The sequence below is a fragment of the Cotesia glomerata genome, linkage group LG4 (genome assembly GCF_020080835.1).
Source record: "Cotesia glomerata isolate CgM1 linkage group LG4, MPM_Cglom_v2.3, whole genome shotgun sequence".
NCBI lineage: Eukaryota > Metazoa > Arthropoda > Insecta > Hymenoptera > Braconidae > Cotesia > Cotesia glomerata.
The window spans coordinates 19,950,284-19,969,188 of NC_058161.1; the positions used below are offsets into that span (position 1 = coordinate 19,950,284).

The 18,905-nt window shown below is 28.3% G+C and overlaps 4 protein-coding genes across 8 annotated transcripts in view; 2 read left to right on the forward strand and 2 right to left on the reverse strand.

The window, feature by feature from the left end:
• LOC123262954 (M-phase inducer phosphatase-like) overlaps window positions 1-5,971 on the forward strand; it is a 116,096-nt gene extending 110,125 nt beyond the window's left edge. For all 3 annotated transcript variants that reach the window (XM_044725461.1, XM_044725462.1, XM_044725463.1), the window contains 2 exons: window positions 36-961; window positions 3,186-5,971. In XM_044725461.1, coding sequence (XP_044581396.1) covers window positions 36-961; window positions 3,186-3,630 — 1,371 coding nt within the window. In that variant the 3' untranslated portion in view covers window positions 3,631-5,971. The remainder of the gene's footprint in view (window positions 1-35; window positions 962-3,185) is intronic.
• An 863-nt stretch (window positions 5,972-6,834) lies between these two features.
• LOC123262709 (protein D2-like) lies at window positions 6,835-9,005 on the reverse strand. Its single transcript, XM_044725057.1, has 4 exons — window positions 8,844-9,005; window positions 8,267-8,373; window positions 8,073-8,196; window positions 6,835-7,251 (listed from the first exon to the last, which is right to left on the reverse strand). The coding sequence occupies exons 1-4, from the start codon at window positions 8,860-8,862 to the stop codon at window positions 6,899-6,901; spliced, it is 603 nt and encodes a 200-aa protein (XP_044580992.1). The 5' UTR covers window positions 8,863-9,005; the 3' UTR covers window positions 6,835-6,898.
• A 148-nt stretch (window positions 9,006-9,153) lies between these two features.
• Window positions 9,154-11,848, reverse strand: LOC123262693 (protein D2-like). 3 transcript variants are annotated; one of them, XM_044725034.1, is made up of 3 exons: window positions 11,740-11,848; window positions 9,618-9,863; window positions 9,154-9,551 (listed from the first exon to the last, which is right to left on the reverse strand). In XM_044725034.1, the coding sequence occupies exons 1-3, from the start codon at window positions 11,768-11,770 to the stop codon at window positions 9,199-9,201; spliced, it is 630 nt and encodes a 209-aa protein (XP_044580969.1). In that variant the 5' UTR covers window positions 11,771-11,848; the 3' UTR covers window positions 9,154-9,198. The 3 variants fall into 3 exon arrangements, with proteins under 3 accessions (XP_044580969.1, XP_044580968.1, XP_044580970.1); XM_044725033.1 differs by having other exon boundaries at window positions 11,737-11,840; XM_044725035.1 differs by having other exon boundaries at window positions 9,155-9,551; window positions 11,733-11,828.
• Window positions 11,849-11,946: 98 nt separating this feature from the next.
• On the forward strand, window positions 11,947-17,136 carry LOC123262692 (zinc finger protein 32-like). Its single transcript, XM_044725031.1, has 3 exons — window positions 11,947-12,249; window positions 14,852-15,530; window positions 16,721-17,136. The coding sequence occupies exons 1-3, from the start codon at window positions 12,079-12,081 to the stop codon at window positions 17,074-17,076; spliced, it is 1,206 nt and encodes a 401-aa protein (XP_044580966.1). The 5' UTR covers window positions 11,947-12,078; the 3' UTR covers window positions 17,077-17,136.
• The last annotated feature ends 1,769 nt before the right edge of the window (window positions 17,137-18,905 follow it).

The following is an 18,905-nucleotide window of genomic DNA, read 5'->3' on the forward strand; positions in this document are numbered from 1 at the left end:
ATTCACAATATCACCACGGATTTTTCCTCTTCCAGAAGTCAAGGCTGCATAGCCTTCGCTCTCCCCTGGAAGACTACGACCCAAACAGCCAAGACAGCGGATATGGAGCCTCATCAGAATCTTTATCCACCTTCCGGTTCTTAGAACCCCATGGAGTGGCTCCTCGTCGAATTTCAATGGACAGAAGTCCGCAGCAGTCTCCAATTCGTTCTTCTCCGCACCGTCGGCCAGTTTCGAGTCTCCGACGACGTTTATCAGCCGACCCGGAGCTGGAGTCGATGGACGACGGGTTCAACGAGCTGATTGACCTGGACAACTTCCTGGACTCAAACGGATCGATGCCCAACGACTTGAGCACGTTAATCTCCGGAGCGATTTTCGAGAAACCGATGGAGTGCGACGCAACGACTCCAGAATCTCGTCCCCGCCCTCCAGGAGTCCGTCGGTCGTTGTCCCTCCAGGCGACTAGCCCCGAGCACGATACTCCGCCATTATCCAAGGTCAGGTCTTGTCTCTTCAGGTCGCCGACTGCCACCTCATCGACCTCCAAGCTCAAGTACCAGGACAAGCCTCGGGCTTTGTTCGCTGATTCTCCAGACTCAAGAGTTCCAGCTCCAGTAAGAAGTTTCAAGCGTCCGGAACCGCCCTCGGACTCCAGTCCCGTCCTGGTCAAGCGGACTAAAAAGACCTCCAGCCTCAAGGAAATTTCGGAGAATTCTGAACGGAAGGCTGCCCTCCAGAGGTCCTTCTCGGAGCCTGAAGCTCATGCGCATATCAAGTCTGCTATTCATAGAAGCACCACTGATGCTGATCTTACTGGAGACTTTTCCAAGACTTGTATTTTGCCTTTGGCTGAAGGTCATCATGAGGATTTGAAGTCTATCACTGCTGAGACTCTAGCTAGACTTATCAAGGGAGAGTTTAATGAAAGAGTCGCCAGCTATAAGATTGTTGACTGCAGGTAATTTCAATTTATTTATGCTCTATCTCTGCTTGTATCTTGTGAAATATTGACATTTTTAAGGATATAAGCTCATCCTGATGTTACACTCCTCAAGACCTTTCATTTGATTACCCACATGCATTTTTGATATATTTTTCATATATACATATTTCTAATATATATATAAATATATAAAATATATGAAAAATTGATGTGGGTACTCAAATGAAAGCTCTTGATGAGTGTTATATCAGGATGAGCTTATATCTTTAAAAATGTCAATAATTAAGAAATTACCTTGTATTTTGTGAAATACTTACATTTTTTAAAATATAAGCTCATCCTGATGTTACATTCATCGAGACCTTTCGTTTGAGTACCCACATCAATTTTTCATATATTTTATATATTTATATATTTATACACATGTATGTATGAAAAATATATCAAAAATGCATGTGGGTACTCAAATAAAAGCTCTTGATGAGTGTAACTTTGGGATGAGCTTAAATCTTTAAAATTGTTAATAATTAAGAAATGGCATTATATCTCGTAAAATATTGACATTATTAAAAATATAAGGTCATCCTAATGTTACACTCATTGAGACCTTTCGTTTGAGTACTCACATCAATTTTTCATATATTTTATATATTTATATATATTATATACGTATATATGAAAAATATATCAAAAATGCATGTGGGTATTCAAATGAAAGCTCTTGATGAGTCTAACTTTGGGATGAGCTTTAATCTTTAAAAATGTCAATAATTAAGAAATGACCTTGTATTTTGTGAAATATTGTCATTTTTAACGATATAAGCTCATCTTAATGTTACTCTCATCGAGACCTTTCATTTGAGTACCCACATCAATTTCTCATATATTTTATATATTTATATATATTATATATGCATGTATGGAAAATATATCAAAAATACATGTGGGTACTCCAATGAAAGCTCTTGAGTGGAACATCAGGATGAGCTTATATCTTTAAAAATATCAATAATTAAGAACTTACATTGCTATCTTGTCAGCTATTGACATTTTTTAAGATATAAACTCACTCTGACATTACACTCATCGAGACCTTTCATTTGAGTACCCACATCAATTTTTCATATATTTATATATACTATATATATTTATATATGAAAAATATATCAAAAATGCAAGTGGGTACTCAAATGGAAGCTCTTGTTAAGTATAACATCGGGATGAGCTTATGTCTTTAAAAATATCAATATTTTAGAAAGTACAGTGCAATCTAACAACAGTAATTATTTTATAAAGCAAAATTTTAATTTTTACTAGCTCACAAGTCACAGCAGTCACGTAGTGACTGCAAGGTTAATAGTATTTTTTATACATTAGTTCAAATGAAAATGTTTAATTAGAAACTGAAAATTGAATCAAAATTAAAAATTCACTTGTTTTATAAACAACACTTTTTATGACTGCATTGACACTCTAAAATAAATTCACTTCTTTTTGAACAATATCTCAGGATCTACTGACTTAATTTAGTTAAAATTTTAATATATTTTTTTGACTAAAGCCACTTATTAATAATAATAATAACAATAATTTCTAAGGACCAAAATCAGGATATAGTAGACCAAATAATTTATGTTTTTTTTTTCTTTTTATTTATTTCAATTTAAGGTCAAAGCCCCAATATATGATCATGTACCAGTATATGATCACTCCATGTATTTGTATACCTATATGTACATGATCATATACTGGGGCTTTTACCTTACTAAAAAATAAATTCAATTTGCTGATAAATTGAAATAAATAAAAAGAAAAAACATAAATTATTTGGTCTACTATATCCTGATTTTGGTCCTTAGAAATTTGTAATACTTAGACCTGAAAATAATGAATAATAATAATAATAATAATAATAATTATGATGATGATGATGATGATGAATAATGATGATTAATAATAATAATGATGAATAATAATAATAATAAATAATAATAATAATAATAATAATAATAATAATGATGATGATGATGATGATGATGATGATGATGATGATGCTGATGCTGAATAATAATAATTATGAATAATAATAATAATAATTATAATTATAATTATAATAATAATGATGATGATGATGGTGATGATGATGATGATGATGATGATGATGATGATGAATAATAATGAATAATAATAATAATAATAATAATAATAATGATAATAATAAATTTTTTTTATATTAAAGGTATCCTTACGAATACGAAGCAGGCCACATCGAAGGTGCTCTAAACTTATACACAAAAGACCTAATCGAAGAGTACCTGATGAAACCCTTACAAGAACGTCCAGAAATCCAACCAGATAGTGACCGTCGCAGCATCCTAGTGTTCCACTGTGAGTTCTCCTGGGAGCGAGGTCCTAACCTCTCCAGGTTCCTCCGGAACATCGACCGAAAATTGAACAAAGAGCACTACCCCGCTCTGCACTACCCGGAGATCTATCTTCTTCACGGCGGGTACCAGCAGTTCTACCGCGCCCAGATGGAGCTCTGCACTCCCCAGGGCTACAGACCCATGACTCACCCCGACCACGAGGAAGACCTCCGAAGGTTCCGTAGTAAAAGCAAGAGCTGGCAAGGTGAAAAACGCGTCGGGCTTAACAGGGGTAACCTCAAGAGACTCGGGTTCTAAAAGTGCAAAATTTTTATTTTATTTTTATTTTATTTTGTGTACATATTTGAGATTTGGGGCGGGTTTTTTTTTATTTCACTAGCAGACTCATTATCATTATTATTATTATTTTCATTTTTTTTATAATTGTTTCGAGGTCTGGAGGAATACATATCAAAATTTCAGATAAATCGGTCAAGTAGATTCGGAGATATTGATGAAAATATAAGTGTATTAATTTCGAAAGTCAATGCAGTCAAAATTTTTTATTATTTTTGAACGTTAGAAAAAAAAGTAAGGATATTATTATTATTTTGATCGAAAATATGTCTTCATTCATTTTGAATGTCAATGTCGTAAAAAATGAATTTTTTAAATTTATATATAAATTTAATGGTATAGAAAATTGATTATTTTAATTTTGAGCGTCAATGCAGAATGTTTTGAATTTAAGAGGCAATGTGTAACAAAATTTCATTTTTTAAATAAAAATAAGAATTATAATTAAATAAACAAAGAATTGACAACAAACTGTATTGATTTTGAGCGTCAATTCCGACTACATTTATATAGATATCCAATGTAGTCAAAATGTCACTTTTTATTATTTTGATCAAAAATATAACTGCATTGATTTCAAGTGACAATGCAGTAAAAATGACATTTTTGTGGATTTCTTAAATTATTATAATTGAATTTAATAGTATAGAAAATTAATTGTTTTGATTTTGAACGTCAATGCAGACTGCTTTGAATTTAAGAGTCAATGCAGTAACAAAATTTCATTTTCAGTTGAGAAAAATTATTAATTAGTTTCATTAAATAAATTGAGTATTGACAATGTTTTCTGCATTGATTTTAAGCCACAATATCGACTACATTGATATCGAAAGCCAATACAGTCAAAAATGTCATTTTTATTATTTTTAAAATTTTTAACAGAAATAATAAGGATATTATAATTATTTTGATAAAAAAATATGACTGTATTTATTTCGAAAGTCAATGTAGTAACAAAATTTCATTCTTTAGTTGAAAAAACACAATTTAGTGTCATTAAATAAATACAGAATTGAAAATATTTTCTGCATTGGTTTCGAGCGTCAATTCCGAAGGCCTTAATATTGAGAGTCAATGCCGTAAAAATGTCATTTTTAAGCTAAAAACAAAAATTTAGTGGCAATTTTTGTGAATTGCAAATTGACAATTACAAAGTATTTTGATTGTGCCAATGCAGACTGTTTTGATATCGAGAGTCAATGCAGTAACAATCTTTCATTTTTTAAGTTAAAAAACAAGATTTACAGTTTAATGTCTTTAAATAAAAAATTGACTTTCTTCATAAAGAATTGACAATATTTACTGCATTGATTTTTAACAGTAATGCCAAGTACTTTGATATCGAAAGTCAATGCAGTAGCAAATGTCATTTTTTAGTTACGAAAAAAAACAAAATTTACAATTTGATGCCATTAAATAAATAAAGAATTGACAATATTTACTGCATTGACTTTTAGTGTCAATGTCGTAGCAAAATGTATTTTTTAGCTCAAAAAAAATTTGATTTGATGTCATATTAACTAGACAATTGATAAGACTTACTGCATTGATTTTAAGAGTCAATGTAGCTACAAAATTGTTTTTAATTTGAGTGTCAATGCAGTAAAAAAATTTGTAGTTAAAAAAACATTACTAATTTTTTTTTCAGGTACCCATAATAATAATAGAAAAAAATTTCAAACTTAAAAAAAATTGTGATAAATAAATAAAAAAAAATTTGTACAACAAAATTAAAAACAAAAAATGAATCTGCTAAATAAAAAATCTCGCGTGGAAAAGAAGTATGTTTCGGAGTCGAAAATGCAATAGCCTAGTCTTTTGATAATTAATTATAACCATAATTATTATTATCAATATTATTGTTTATTATTATTATTTTATAATTTTTTATCGACAGTTTTTTTTTTTTTTTTTTCGATAATTAGTTATTGAGAGACAGAGGCCTAAGGAGTAGAAATATAAAGTATTTTTTTTATAGAGGGCAGGCATCCCAACTTGTATAAATATCATTCATTATTATTATTATGATTATTATTATTATTATTAATATTATTATTATTATTTAATATAATTGTGTGGGATGTTTGATAGGAATGAAAAGATAAGTAAGCTAGCAAAAAGAATGGAAATTTGAATGAGAAATGCTGGAAGTTTACTAAAAATGTGCAAATTATATTAATTATATATTTTATGTGAATTTGATACAATTGATAAGTTATTATTATTAGTTTAATTAAAGAAGCTAGTTTCGGCTTATGTTGAATCGAATTTAAAGAAGAATAAAGTATAAATATTGTCTTAATTATTTTTTATTTTTTACCAAACCTAAGAATTATTAATATGATAAATATTTAGGCTGCATTCGAAAAGATACAAAATTAAGAAATGACCTTGTATCTTGTAAACTATTGACATTTTTAAAGATATAAGCTCATCTTGGTGTTACACTCATCAAGAGCTTTCATTTGAGTAACCACATCAATTTTTCATATATTCATATACACTATATATATTTATATATGAAAAATATATCAAAAGTTCAAGTGGGTATTCAAATGAAAGCATTTGATGAGTGTAACATCAGGATGAGCTTATATCTTTAAAAATGTCAATAATTAATAAATGACATTGCTATCTTGTCAACTAGTGACATTTTTAAAGATATAAGCTCATCTTGGTGTTACACTCATTGAGACCTTTCATTTGAGTACCTACATCAATTTTTCATATATTTTATATATTTATATATATGTATATATGAAAAATATATCAAAAATGCATGTGGGTACTCAAATGACAGCTTTTGATGAGTGTAACATCGGGATCAGCTTATTTCTTTAAAAATGTAAATAATTAACAAATGACCTTGTATCTTGTAAGTTATTGACATTTTTAAAGATATAAGCTCATCCCGACATTACACTAATCGAGACCTTTAATTTGAGTACTCACATCAATTTTTCATATATTTTATATATTTATTTATATTATATATATGTATATATGAAAAATATATCAAAAAAGCATGTGTCTACTCAAATGAAAGCTCTTGATGATTGTAACATCGGGATGAATTTATATCTTTAAAAACTCCAATATTTAGAAAAGTACAGTGCAATTAAACAAAAGTAATTATTTAATAAAGCAAAATTTTATTAATTTATAGTTCACAAGTCACGGCAGTCACATAGTGACTGGAAGGTTGCTAGTAATAATAAATAATTGTTGATTAAAGCCCAATTTTTTTGTAAAGCAGCGGAACATAATCGTCGTAAGCGGCTTCGTAAAAACTCCCAGCGATTGGAGCACCAAGTTGATATTTATTAGCAAACTTCTTCATAGACTGGTTTGGTCGGCCAATTGCTTCAGTTTCGGAGATACGCTGTTCGTCGAAAGTGAGTTTCTTCGGCTGTTTATAAACCACGAGTATGTACCGATGGAACCCGGAGTCTTTAGGGGGTCCGGGGCCTAAGTACCCGACTACGACCTCTCCTTGAGATATTTTGTCTTCTGGGATGTTCACTACTGTCCAGTGGAAGAATTCCGGCATTGTCGGGTTACTGCGGCTGGGTATGTCGGGATCTGTAATTGTATTATTACATGAATAAGAAAAATTTTGTCTAAATTAAGAAATGACCTCGTATCTTGAGAATTATGGACATTTTTAAAGATATAAGCTCACCTTAACGTTACACTCATTAAGACCTTTCATTTGAGTACCCACATCAATTTTTCATATATTTTATATTTATATATATTATATATATGTATATATGAAAAATATATCAAAAATGCATGTGGGTACTCAAATGAAAGCGCTTGATAAGTGTAACATCAAGATGAGCTTATATCTTTAAAAATGCCAATAATTAAGAAATAACCTTGTATCTTGTGAACTGTTGACATTTTTAAAGATAAAAGCTCACCCTAGTGTTATACCCATCGAGACCTTTCATTTGAGTACCCACATCAATTTTTCATAGATTTTATATATTTATATATATTATATATATGTATATATGAAAAATACATCAAAAATGCAAGTGGCTACTCAAATGAAAGCTCTTGATGAGTGTAACATCAGGATGAGCTTATATCTTTAAAAACGTCAATATTTAAGAAATGACCTTGTATTTTGAGAATTATTGACATTTTTAAAGATATAAGCTCACCTTGACGTTACACTCATCAAGACCTTTCATTTGAGTACCCACATCAATTTTTCATATATTTTATATATTTATATATATTATATATATGTATATATGGAAAATATATCAAAAATGCATGTGGGTACTCAAATGAAAGCTCTTGATGAGTGTGACATCGGAATCAGCTTATATCTTTAAAAATGTCAATAGTTAAGAAAGTACGGTACAATTTAACAAAAGCTAAATAATTACCTGACATAATTAGCGTATAAAATGTTCCTTCTTCATGTTTGTAATGAATTTCTGGAGGATCTTTGGCCTCAGTCGGCGTCAATTTTTCACCTAAAGAAACTTTTTTTTCTCCTGGGTAAATAACCTGGATAATTACATCATTAAAATAGAAGGTTTTTTTTTTAATTACTAAAAAATTTTTTTTTAGTACTCACTTCTAACTCATCTGTTGGTGGAGTATCCAAAAGATCGGGAACGATCTCTGCATCCCAAAACGCGGAATTTACATCCCCAGTAACAACTCCAATTACTCCAATAGCGACTAATTTTATCGGTTTTTTAGATTAAAAAAATATTAAACGACTAACAGGTTATGGGCCCAGACTCATAAAAATTACAAATATCTGTCCTGGGCAGTAGATCCGGAGATATCGACGATAAATATAAGTGCATTGATTTTGAGTGTCATTGCAGCTCAAAATTGTCGTTTTTCCCCCAAAAAAAAACAATTTTTAATTACTTATACCATTATTATTAACCAATAAAATGCCTTAAAATACTTAAAAAAAGTTACATTGATTTTTAGAGGCAATGCAGTAAAATTCATCAATTTTAGTACAAAGACATTTTTAATTTAAATTTTACTACAATATTATTGCAAATATTTTTTATCAAAAATACATTGATTTTTAGCATCAATGCAGTAAAAATAAATTCAATTTAAAAAAAATTAATTATCTGGGCCCATAACCTTAAAAATTTCAAAAACTAAAAATATAAAAAAAAACTTACTTGTTAATAATTTGATCATACTCGCAGCGTAAATAGCTTCTCTTTAACAAGACTCTTGTTAAACAAAATAACATGACTAGAACGTATCATTGATTGTATCAAGAGGAAACAACAAATGACCCAACAAAACACTGGGTTTTTATCGATACCGCTTTTAAAATAATACCAGGTAATTAATTTAATTATTAATAATTAAAATTAGTACTCGAGAAAAAAAAAAAAAAAGAACAATTTTTTTCTTCGTATCAAACTTGCCTTTTATTGTATTATAAATTTATATTTATAATATAAATATAAAATTTTAATAATTATTATTAATATTAATTTTTAATTAATATTTTGTTCCAGAAAAAAATTAGTCGCCCAATTGTTTGTAAAGAATTGGAACATAGTCATCGTAAGCGGCCTGGTAGAAGTTCCCGGCGATTGGAGCGCCAAGGTTGTATTTCTCCGCGAACTTACTGACGGAAAATTTGGCGCGATTGTCGCCGCTGCGGTTCGTGAGGCGCTGCTCTTCGAAGGAAAGCTTTTGGGGCTGCTTGTAGACCAGGAACACGTAGCGATGGAGGTCTGTTCCTTGGGGCGGCCCGGAACCGATGTACTCCGAAAGAACCTCCCCTTTTGACACATCATTACCGGGAATGTTCCCGACTAACCAGTGGTGCCACTCGCGGTAGGTTGGTTGTTTGCGACTTGGAGCGTCAGGATCTGGAATTTTATTTTTTGTTTATTATATTTAATTATTATTATAGGAATAATGATTAGATTATTCACCGGTCATGCATAGGGTGTAAAATGAGCCAGAGTCAGCGTCCCAGTGGACAGTCGGCGGGTCCTTAACTTTAGTAGGAGTTAGCTCGTTCCCCAGGTCAACTGTTACATTGTTAGCGTAAGTAACTTGTAGGATTGATGAAGGAAGAGTCTTAATTACGTCCGGAAGTACTTCGTGGGTTTTAAATGCTTCGGTAGACATCTTTAGGAAGCGCGAGCTGGTTTTGAATAAATTTCTTGTAGTTATACCTGAAAAAAAAAAATTTTATTAGAATAATAATAATAATAAAATCATCGGTAAATGTAAACTCCTATTCTTTCCCGCTTCACAGCATTATTTATATTTGTAAAAATGCTTGCCGTAAGATGAACGGTGTGGCTTAATGTATATAGAATAAGCGAAAGGAAATTTAGTATAGACCGGATAGCTCAAATGGTAGAGTAGCCGACATGTCTTCGGAAGGTTCTGGGTTCGAATCCTAGTCCGAGCTATCTAATAATTTTTTCTCACATATTCTATAAACTCACATTAAGATGATCCTCTCCACATTCCTTTCTCAATCCTTTCCTACCAATATCCTGTTACGTGAATGTGGAACGCTTCACGTAATAATTACCGTAACTCCTATTCTTTCCCGCTTCACAGCATTATTTATATTTGTTTCATATCTTGTTTTATATTCACATCCGTCATTGTTTAAATCAGGTCCAAAGGAATTAATTAAATGAAAAATCATAACTTGAAAAATTCTTTATCTCTAGATACATAATTAAGAAATGACCTTTTATCTTGTGAACTATTGACATTTTTGAAGATATAAGCTCATCCCGATGTTACACTCATCAAGACCTTCCATTTGAGTACCCACATCAATTATTCACATATTTTATATATTTACATATATGTATATATGAAAAATATATCAAAAATGCATGTGGGTACTCAAATGAAAGCTTTTGATGAGTGTAACATCAGGATGAGCTTATATCTTTAAAAATGTCCATAATTAAGAAATGACCTTGTATCTTGTGAACTATTGACATTTTTAAAGATATAAGCTCATCCCGATGTTACACTCATCGAGACCTTTCATTTGAGTACCCACATCAATTTTTCATATATTTTATATCTTCATATATATGTATATATGAAAAATATATCAAAAATGCATGTGGGTACTCAAATGAAAGCTTTTGATGAGTGTAACATCAAGATGAGCTTATATCTTTAAAAATGTCCATAATTAAGAAATGACCTTGTATCTTGTGAACTATTGACATTTTTAAAGATATAAGCTCATCCTAACATTACACTCATCAAGACCTTTCATTTGAGTACCCACATCAATTTCTCATATATTTTATATATTCATATATATTATATATATGTATGTATGAAAAATATATCAAAAATTCATGTGGGTACTCAAATAATAGCTCTTGATGAGTGTAACATCAGGATGAGCTTATATCTTTAAAAATGACAATATTTAAGAAAGTACAGTGCAATTTAACACTCATTATTTAATAAAAATTTTAATTTTTTATAGTTCAGAAGTCTCAGCATTCACGTAGTAACTCCAAGGTTGCTTCTAAAAATTCAATTATAAAAACTTATATCTCCAAAATTTAGTTTTTAAATTAAAAAAAATTATTTTTAATTTCTGATAAGTGGAATTTTTTAGTCGGCTAATTTTATTATTATTCTATATATATATATATATATATATATATATATATATATATATATATATATATATATATATATATATATATATATATATATATATATATGAGGTTAAACACTTGACACATGTGAACTTTTTTATCTCATAAAATTTTGAAACTATTTGGATTAAATAAAATATATAATGTTTAATAATAAAATTCAGAAACTAAAAAAATATATAAATATAATTTGGATAAAATAAAATATTATAAAAAATTATAAATAATAATTAAAATAAAATTAACAAACATCTGAAAATTTTTCTTAAATTAATTTCAAATAAATTCTTTTAAAAAATTTTATAATATTTTTATTAATTAAATTTTAATAAAAAAATATGACAGATGTTTATTAATTTAAAAAGAAAAATATTAAAAAAATTCATAAACTTATTACTTGCAGCGTTGCAAATTACTGATATAGACATTAAATATTTATTTTAATTTTAATTGATTAAAATCGCGAAACACAGCGCAGAAACTTCTAGAATATTTAACTTACAATTACATTAACTATATATAAAAATTTTATTAATACATACTATAGATTATCTTCAGCATATATAATATAGGTATATATAAAATATGGCGCCTTGGCGCCATTATAGATTCCCACGTGACCGAATAACAGTGTAGTGCGTTGCTTGTAATTTGCAGAGTTCATCATTTTTTTTTAATAAAAAAATTGAATCAGCACATAATTAATAAAGTACAAATTAAAAAATAAAAATTAACAATGAAGACTCCTGAGAAAGATAATGGCGATAATTCAGAACAAACAATTATTTATTTAAACGAATTGTGCCGACTGTGCTTGGCTAGAAAGAAAACAATGGTGCCGATTCACGATGGACATAATGATGACGTTCCTATTCCTGTTAAATTAATGGCTTGCGTTAATTTAGAGGTAATTAATTTTTAATTTTTTTATTTTAATTTGTAAAATTAGAAAATATGATTATGATTATTATTCCCTTTTATTTTATTTTATTATTGATTTATTTATTTTTGAGGTTAGAGAGAAAAGCAGAGAACTCTAGTTTATCTGCTGGATTTTATTTCTCGTGTATGATAAATAAATTTAAGAAATATTTGATAATTTTATGAAGATTCAAATAGCTAAAAAAAAAAATTTTATTATTAGAAAAATTGAAAGAAAAAAATTTTATATGTACAAGGTTTAAAAAAATTACATGTGGAATTTTTTATAATCATTTAGTAAGGCATCTAGAACATTTTTTTTAATGAAAAATTTATTTAAAAAAAAAACTAGCAATCTTTTAAATTTTGAATTTGAAGGACTTTAATTATTAATTTTTTTATTTTTATACGGAAAATTACAATTTTAATTCTTAATTTTGTTTTCTATATTCAAGGAAGTTTGTACTTAAAAAATATAAATCTAAAGGAAATAATTTAATTTATATATCACTAGCAAGCTTGCAGTCACTACGTGACTGCCGTGATTTGTAAACTATAAACAAATGAAATTTTGATTTATAAAATTACGACTCTTGTTAAATTGCACTGTACTTTCTTAACTATTGACATTTTTAAAGATATAAGCTCATCCCGATGTTAGACTTATCAAGAGCTTTCATTTGAGTACCCGCATGCATTTTTTATATATTTTTCATATATACATACATATATATATAAATATATAAATTATATGACAAATTGATGTGGGTATTCAAATGAGAGGTCTTGATGAGTGTAACATCAAGATGAGTTTATATCTTTAAAAATGTTGATAGTTCACCAGATACAAGGTCATTTCTTAATTATTGACATTTTTAAAGATATAAGCTCATCCTGATGTTACACTTATCAAAAGCTATCATTTGAATACTCACATGAATTTTTGATATATTTTTTATATGTACATATATATAATATATATAAATATATAAAATATATGAAAAATTGATGTGGGTACTCGAATGAAAGGTCTCGATGAGTGTAACATCAAGATGAGCTTATATCCTTAAAAATGTAAATAGTTCACCAGATACAAGGTCATTTCTTAATTATTGATATTTGTAAAGATATAAGCTCATCCTGATGTTACACTCATCAAGAGCTTTCATTTTAGTACCCACATGCATTTTTGATATATTTTTCATATATACATACATATATATATAAATATATAAATTATATGACAAATTGATGTGGGTATTCAAATGAGAGGTCTTGATGAGTGTAACATCAAGATGAGTTTATATCTTTAAAAATGTTGATAGTTCACCAGATACAAGGTCATTTCTTAATTATTGACATTTTTAAAGATATAAGCTCATCCTGATGTTACACTTATCAAAAGCTATCATTTGAATACTCACATGAATTTTTGATATATTTTTTATATGTACATATATATAATATATATAAATATATAAAATATATGAAAAATTGATGTGGGTACTCGAATGAAAGGTCTCGATGAGTGTAACATCAAGATGAGCTTATATCCTTAAAAATGTAAATAGTTCACCAGATACAAGGTCATTTCTTAATTATTGATATTTGTAAAGATATAAGCTCATCCCGATGTTAGACTTATCAAGAGCTTTCATTTGAGTACCCGCATGCATTTTTTATATATTTTTCATATATACATACATATATATATATAAATATATAAATTATATGACAAATTGATGTGGGTATTCAAATGAGAGGTCTTGATGAGTGTAACATCAAGATGAGTTTATATCTTTAAAAATGTTGATAGTTCACCAGATACAAGGTCATTTCTTAATTATTGACATTTTTAAAGATATAAGCTCATCCTGATGTTACACTTATCAAAAGCTATCATTTGAATACTCACATGAATTTTTGATATATTTTTTATATGTACATATATATAATATATATAAATATATAAAATATATGAAAAATTGATGTGGGTACTTGAATGAAATGTCTCGATGAGTGTAACATCAAGATGAGCTTATATCCTTAAAAATGTAAATAGTTCACCAGATACAAGGTCATTTCTTAATTATTGATATTTGTAAAGATATAAGCTCATCCTGATGTTACACTCATCAAGAGCTTTCATTTTAGTACCCACATGCATTTTTGATATATTTTTCATATATACATATATATAATATATATAATTATATAAAATATATAAAAAATTGATGTGGGTACTCAAATAAAAGGTCTCGATGAGTGTAACATCAAGATGAGCTTATATCTTTGAAAATGACAATAGTTCTCAAGATACAAGGTCATTTCTTAATTATGAATCTAGAGATATTTTCTAATGCAGCCTAAATACTTTAGATTAATATGAAAGCTTGAAAAGGCATAAATTAAAATCAAGACCGTTACAATGACACTAAATTTCACTAAAAAAAAAACGATTTTATCATATGATTATCCTGTGCACACTTTTCTTATTCTCTCAATTATATAGATTAAATTACTCGACACAAAAATCTTGATAATTTTATTTATTATAAAAATTTTAAATCTAATTTTTTTTTTTTTAGGTTTATAGAGGTGATGGATTACCAAGCAAACTATGTCAGACATGTAAAGACAACTTGGACCAATCCTATCGATTCCGAAAGAAATGTCATGACGCTCACAAAAAATTGAACAATCACAAGCAAATAATCGCAGATTTACACGCCGAAAGTGAAGATAACACCGATGAGTCTCCCGAGACCCCAGTGACTGAAAAATCACTTCCAATTAAACAACAACTCTCTCAAGAAGATCAGCAGAAAGTATCATCGCTTACCAGCGAAGCATCAACAGCAAAAAAACAAAATTCTGAAGACATTTATAATTTTAAATTAGTAGAGATGAAACGCGAAGAAAGCATGACAAGAGCGTCATCTGATTTAACAGACATAATCAGTGACTATAATTTAGCGGATGGAAGTACTTGGGACGGGAATAATTACGTTTACACCATGGAGGTGTCTGAGGAGGGTGGTGCGAAAGCATCAGGAAGATTAGAACCGCTTGAAGAGACCACTGTGAGTGAGAATGGAGAATTGAAGGTCTTCAAGTGCGACCAGTGTCCCAAAGCATTTACCAGACGAATAATGCTCAAGAGCCATCAAACTGTTCACTCTACTCAGAGAGGATTCACCTGTCCAGCTTGCGACAAATGGTTCCCTACTCGGTCCGCGTTGATCAGACATGAGCGCACGCATACTGGTAAATTATTTATTTTTTAAGAAAGTATTCTGGTCTACATGCATTTTTGATATATTTTTCATATATATAATATGAATTTTAAAGATATAAGCTCATCCTGATGTTACGCTCATCAAGAGCTTTCATTTGAGTACCCACATGCATTTTTAATATATTTTTCATATATACATATATATAACATATACAAATATATAAAATATATGAAAAATTGATGTGGGTACTCAAATGAAAGGTCTCGATGAGTGTAACGTCAGGATGAGCTTATATTTTCAAAAATGTCAATAGTTCACAAGATCCAAGGTCATTTTTTAATTACTGAAATATTTAAAGATATAAGCTCATTCCGTTGTTCCGCTGATCAAGAGTTTTCATTTAAGTACCCACATGCATTTTTGATATATTTTTCATATATACATATATATATATATATATATATATAAATATATATAGAATATATGAAAAATTAATGTGGGTACTCAAATGAAAGGTCTCGATGAATATAGTGTTGATATGAACTTATATCTTTAAAAATGTCAGTAGTTCGAAAGATACAAGGTAATTTTTTAATTATTGATATTTTTAAAGATATAAGCTCATACCGATGTTACGCTTATCAAGAGCTTTTATTTGAGTACCCACATGAATTTTTGATGTATTTTCGATATGTACATATATATAATATATATGAATATATAAAATATATGAAAAATTGATGTGGGTACTCAAATGAAAGGTCTCGATGAGTGTAATGTCGGGGTGAGCTTATATCTTAAAAAATGTCAATAATTAAGAAATTACTTCGTATTTTTTCTACTGATGATATTTCAAACGATATAAGCTCATCCCGATATTACACTCATCAAGAGCTTTTATTTGAGTACCCACTTCAATTTTTCATATACTTCATATATTTATATATATTATATATATGTATATATAAAAAATATATCAAAACTGCATGTGGGTACTTAAATAAAAGGTCTCGATGAGTGTAATGTCGGGGTGAGCTTATATCTTTAAAAATGTCAATAGTTTACATGATACAAGATCATTTCTTAATTATGTATCTAGAGATAGAGAGAATGAATATTCCAAAATTTCTAGACCAGAATTACCCCTTAAATTGACACGCTACCAAGTCTATTATTAATATTTCATTAAAATTCTAACTTATTTTGTTTTGTTTACAGGTGAGAAGCCTTTCGGGTGCAATATTTGTAATCGTGCTTTTGCCCAAAAAGAAATTTTGCTCCGACACTTGATGACCCACTCGGGACAAAAACCTTACCAGTGTCAGGACTGCGACAAGAGCTTCACTCAACGTGAGGCTTTGAGAGTTCACATGCGTCGTCACCAAAAACTTGACCCTAATGACATTCAACTGCACCACTGTCAACTTTGTCCGAAAGCCTTCTGCTATGCCTCTGGTCTCAGTCGGCACTTGGTCACTCACACTGGAAGAACTTACAAGTGTATTGAATGCGAAAAATCTTTCACTGACAAAAGCTCTCTGTTGAGACACAGTCGTATTCATGCGGCAATTTAGTTAGATAATATTATTATTAAAGTCGAAATTTTTGCCAAAAATTACAATTTTTAATTAAAAATCACAATTTTTAACTAAAAATCACAATTTTTAATTAAAAATTGTAATTTTTAATTTATTATTCAAATTTTTAATTTTTTAGAAATAATTTTGGTCTTATAAAAAATTTTTTTTCACCAAAGTTGTTCAAAATTTAATTTTATAAAAAAATGTCTTTAAAAGTAAAATTTATAATTATTAAAAAATAAAATTTGAACTTTAATTTTGGAATTACAACAAAAATATTAATTTTTTTGAAAAATCATAAACATTTTTTTATAAAATTAAATTTTGAAATATTTTTGTTCCAAAAAGTTTTTTTAGAACTAATTTTTTTGCCTTAATTTTAAAAAATTTGAATTATCTATTTTAAAATTAAGGCTAAAATTTTGATCATATTTATAACTAGAATACATCACAGATGATTAATATTTTTTAATAATAAAAAAAACTAACTCTGTAAAATGTAAATAGCGTTTTAGATTTACTGTAATATGTTTGAATATTAATATTTAAAATAATTTTCATTCTTTTACAAGCAAATTATTTTTATAAACGTACAAAAAGTATTTTTTTTTTTTAATTAGTTTAATTATTATTTTATTTTTCAAAGTGAGTTTTTTTTTAATTTTGCTGCTTCTTATGATACCTCAGAATTGAAAAAAAAAAAAAAAAAAAAAAAAAAAATTTTTTTTTGGTATTAATATTCAAGTTCATTTTATTTTTCTAAGGGTAATTATAATTTCATAAATTATATGAAAGATTTTTCAATTAAAAATGATACAAATAATTACAAAATTCTCTTGAAAATATTTATTCTTATAATTTGAAAAAAAAATTAGAAATGTTAATTGTGTGGTTAAAATAATTTTTTATTTAATTTAACTTATCTAACATTTTCTTGAAAAAAAAAAAATTATATCGTTAACATAATAATTAAAAATAATAAATCAACAAAGCGATTAATAAATAAAATTAAGATTTTTATATTTGAGTAGCGAACTTGCGCTATGTGATTTGTGAAGTATAAATAAATAAAATTTTGCTATATTAAATAATGACTTTTGTTAAATTTCACTGTAATTTCTTGAATATTGAAGTTTTTAAAGATATAAGTTCATCTTGGTGTTACACTCATCAAGAGCTTTCATTTAAGTACCCACATGCATTTTTGATATATTTATTATACATACATATATATGATATATATAATTATATAAAATATATGAAAAATTGATGTAGGTACTCAAATGAAAGGTCTCAATGAGTGTAATGTTAGGATAAGCTTATATCTTTAAGAATGTCAATAATTCACAAGACACAAGGTTATTTCTTAACTATTGACATTTTTAAAGATATAAGCTCATCCCGATGTTACACTCATCAAGAGCTTTCATTTGAGTACCCACATGCATTTTTGATATATTTTTAATATCTAATCTAATCTAATATATAAAATTCTCGTGTCACAATGTTCATTCTCATGAAATTTTTTATAGTCCATTGAAAAGTTACATTTGGGGTTGCGTTTTTTAGAGGACGCAATTTTATTTTTTTGATGTGTAGGGGGGGTCAGTGTAAAGCTAAAACCAAGTTTGTGGGGTCGCCACCCTTGTCCCACGGCCGCCATCTTGAAAATAGGGGTTGAAATGGTTTTTACGGAATATCTCTTAAACTATTTTTTTGATAAAAAAAATTTATTAACATTTTTTGTTGCAAATTAAATTCTCTACAACTTTGGTCCAGTAACTTTTTGTCGTAGAACTATAAATAAAAAAGTTATAGGTGAA

Coding starts and splice junctions, on each gene's coding strand:
- LOC123262709 (XM_044725057.1), bottom strand. Junction 8,197..8,266: donor CACCAACAGATGAGTTAGAA/GTGAGTACTAAA, acceptor GTAATTATCCAG/GTTATTTACCCAGGAGAAAA. Junction 7,252..8,072: donor TTATACGCTAATTATGTCAG/GTAATTATTTAG, acceptor ATACAATTACAG/ATCCCGACATACCCAGCCGC.
- LOC123262693 (XM_044725033.1), bottom strand. CDS start 11,770: ATGTCTATATCAGTAATTTGCAACGCTGCAAGTA. Junction 9,864..11,736: donor AATTTGCAACGCTGCAAGTA/ATAAGTTTATGA, acceptor TTTTTTTTTCAG/GTATAACTACAAGAAATTTA. Junction 9,552..9,617: donor TTACACCCTATGCATGACCG/GTGAATAATCTA, acceptor ATAAAATTCCAG/ATCCTGACGCTCCAAGTCGC.
- LOC123262692 (XM_044725031.1), top strand. CDS start 12,079: ATGAAGACTCCTGAGAAAGATAATGGCGATAATTCAGAACAAACAATT. Junction 12,250..14,851: donor TGGCTTGCGTTAATTTAGAG/GTAATTAATTTT, acceptor TTTTTTTTTTAG/GTTTATAGAGGTGATGGATT. Junction 15,531..16,720: donor ACATGAGCGCACGCATACTG/GTAAATTATTTA, acceptor TTTTGTTTACAG/GTGAGAAGCCTTTCGGGTGC.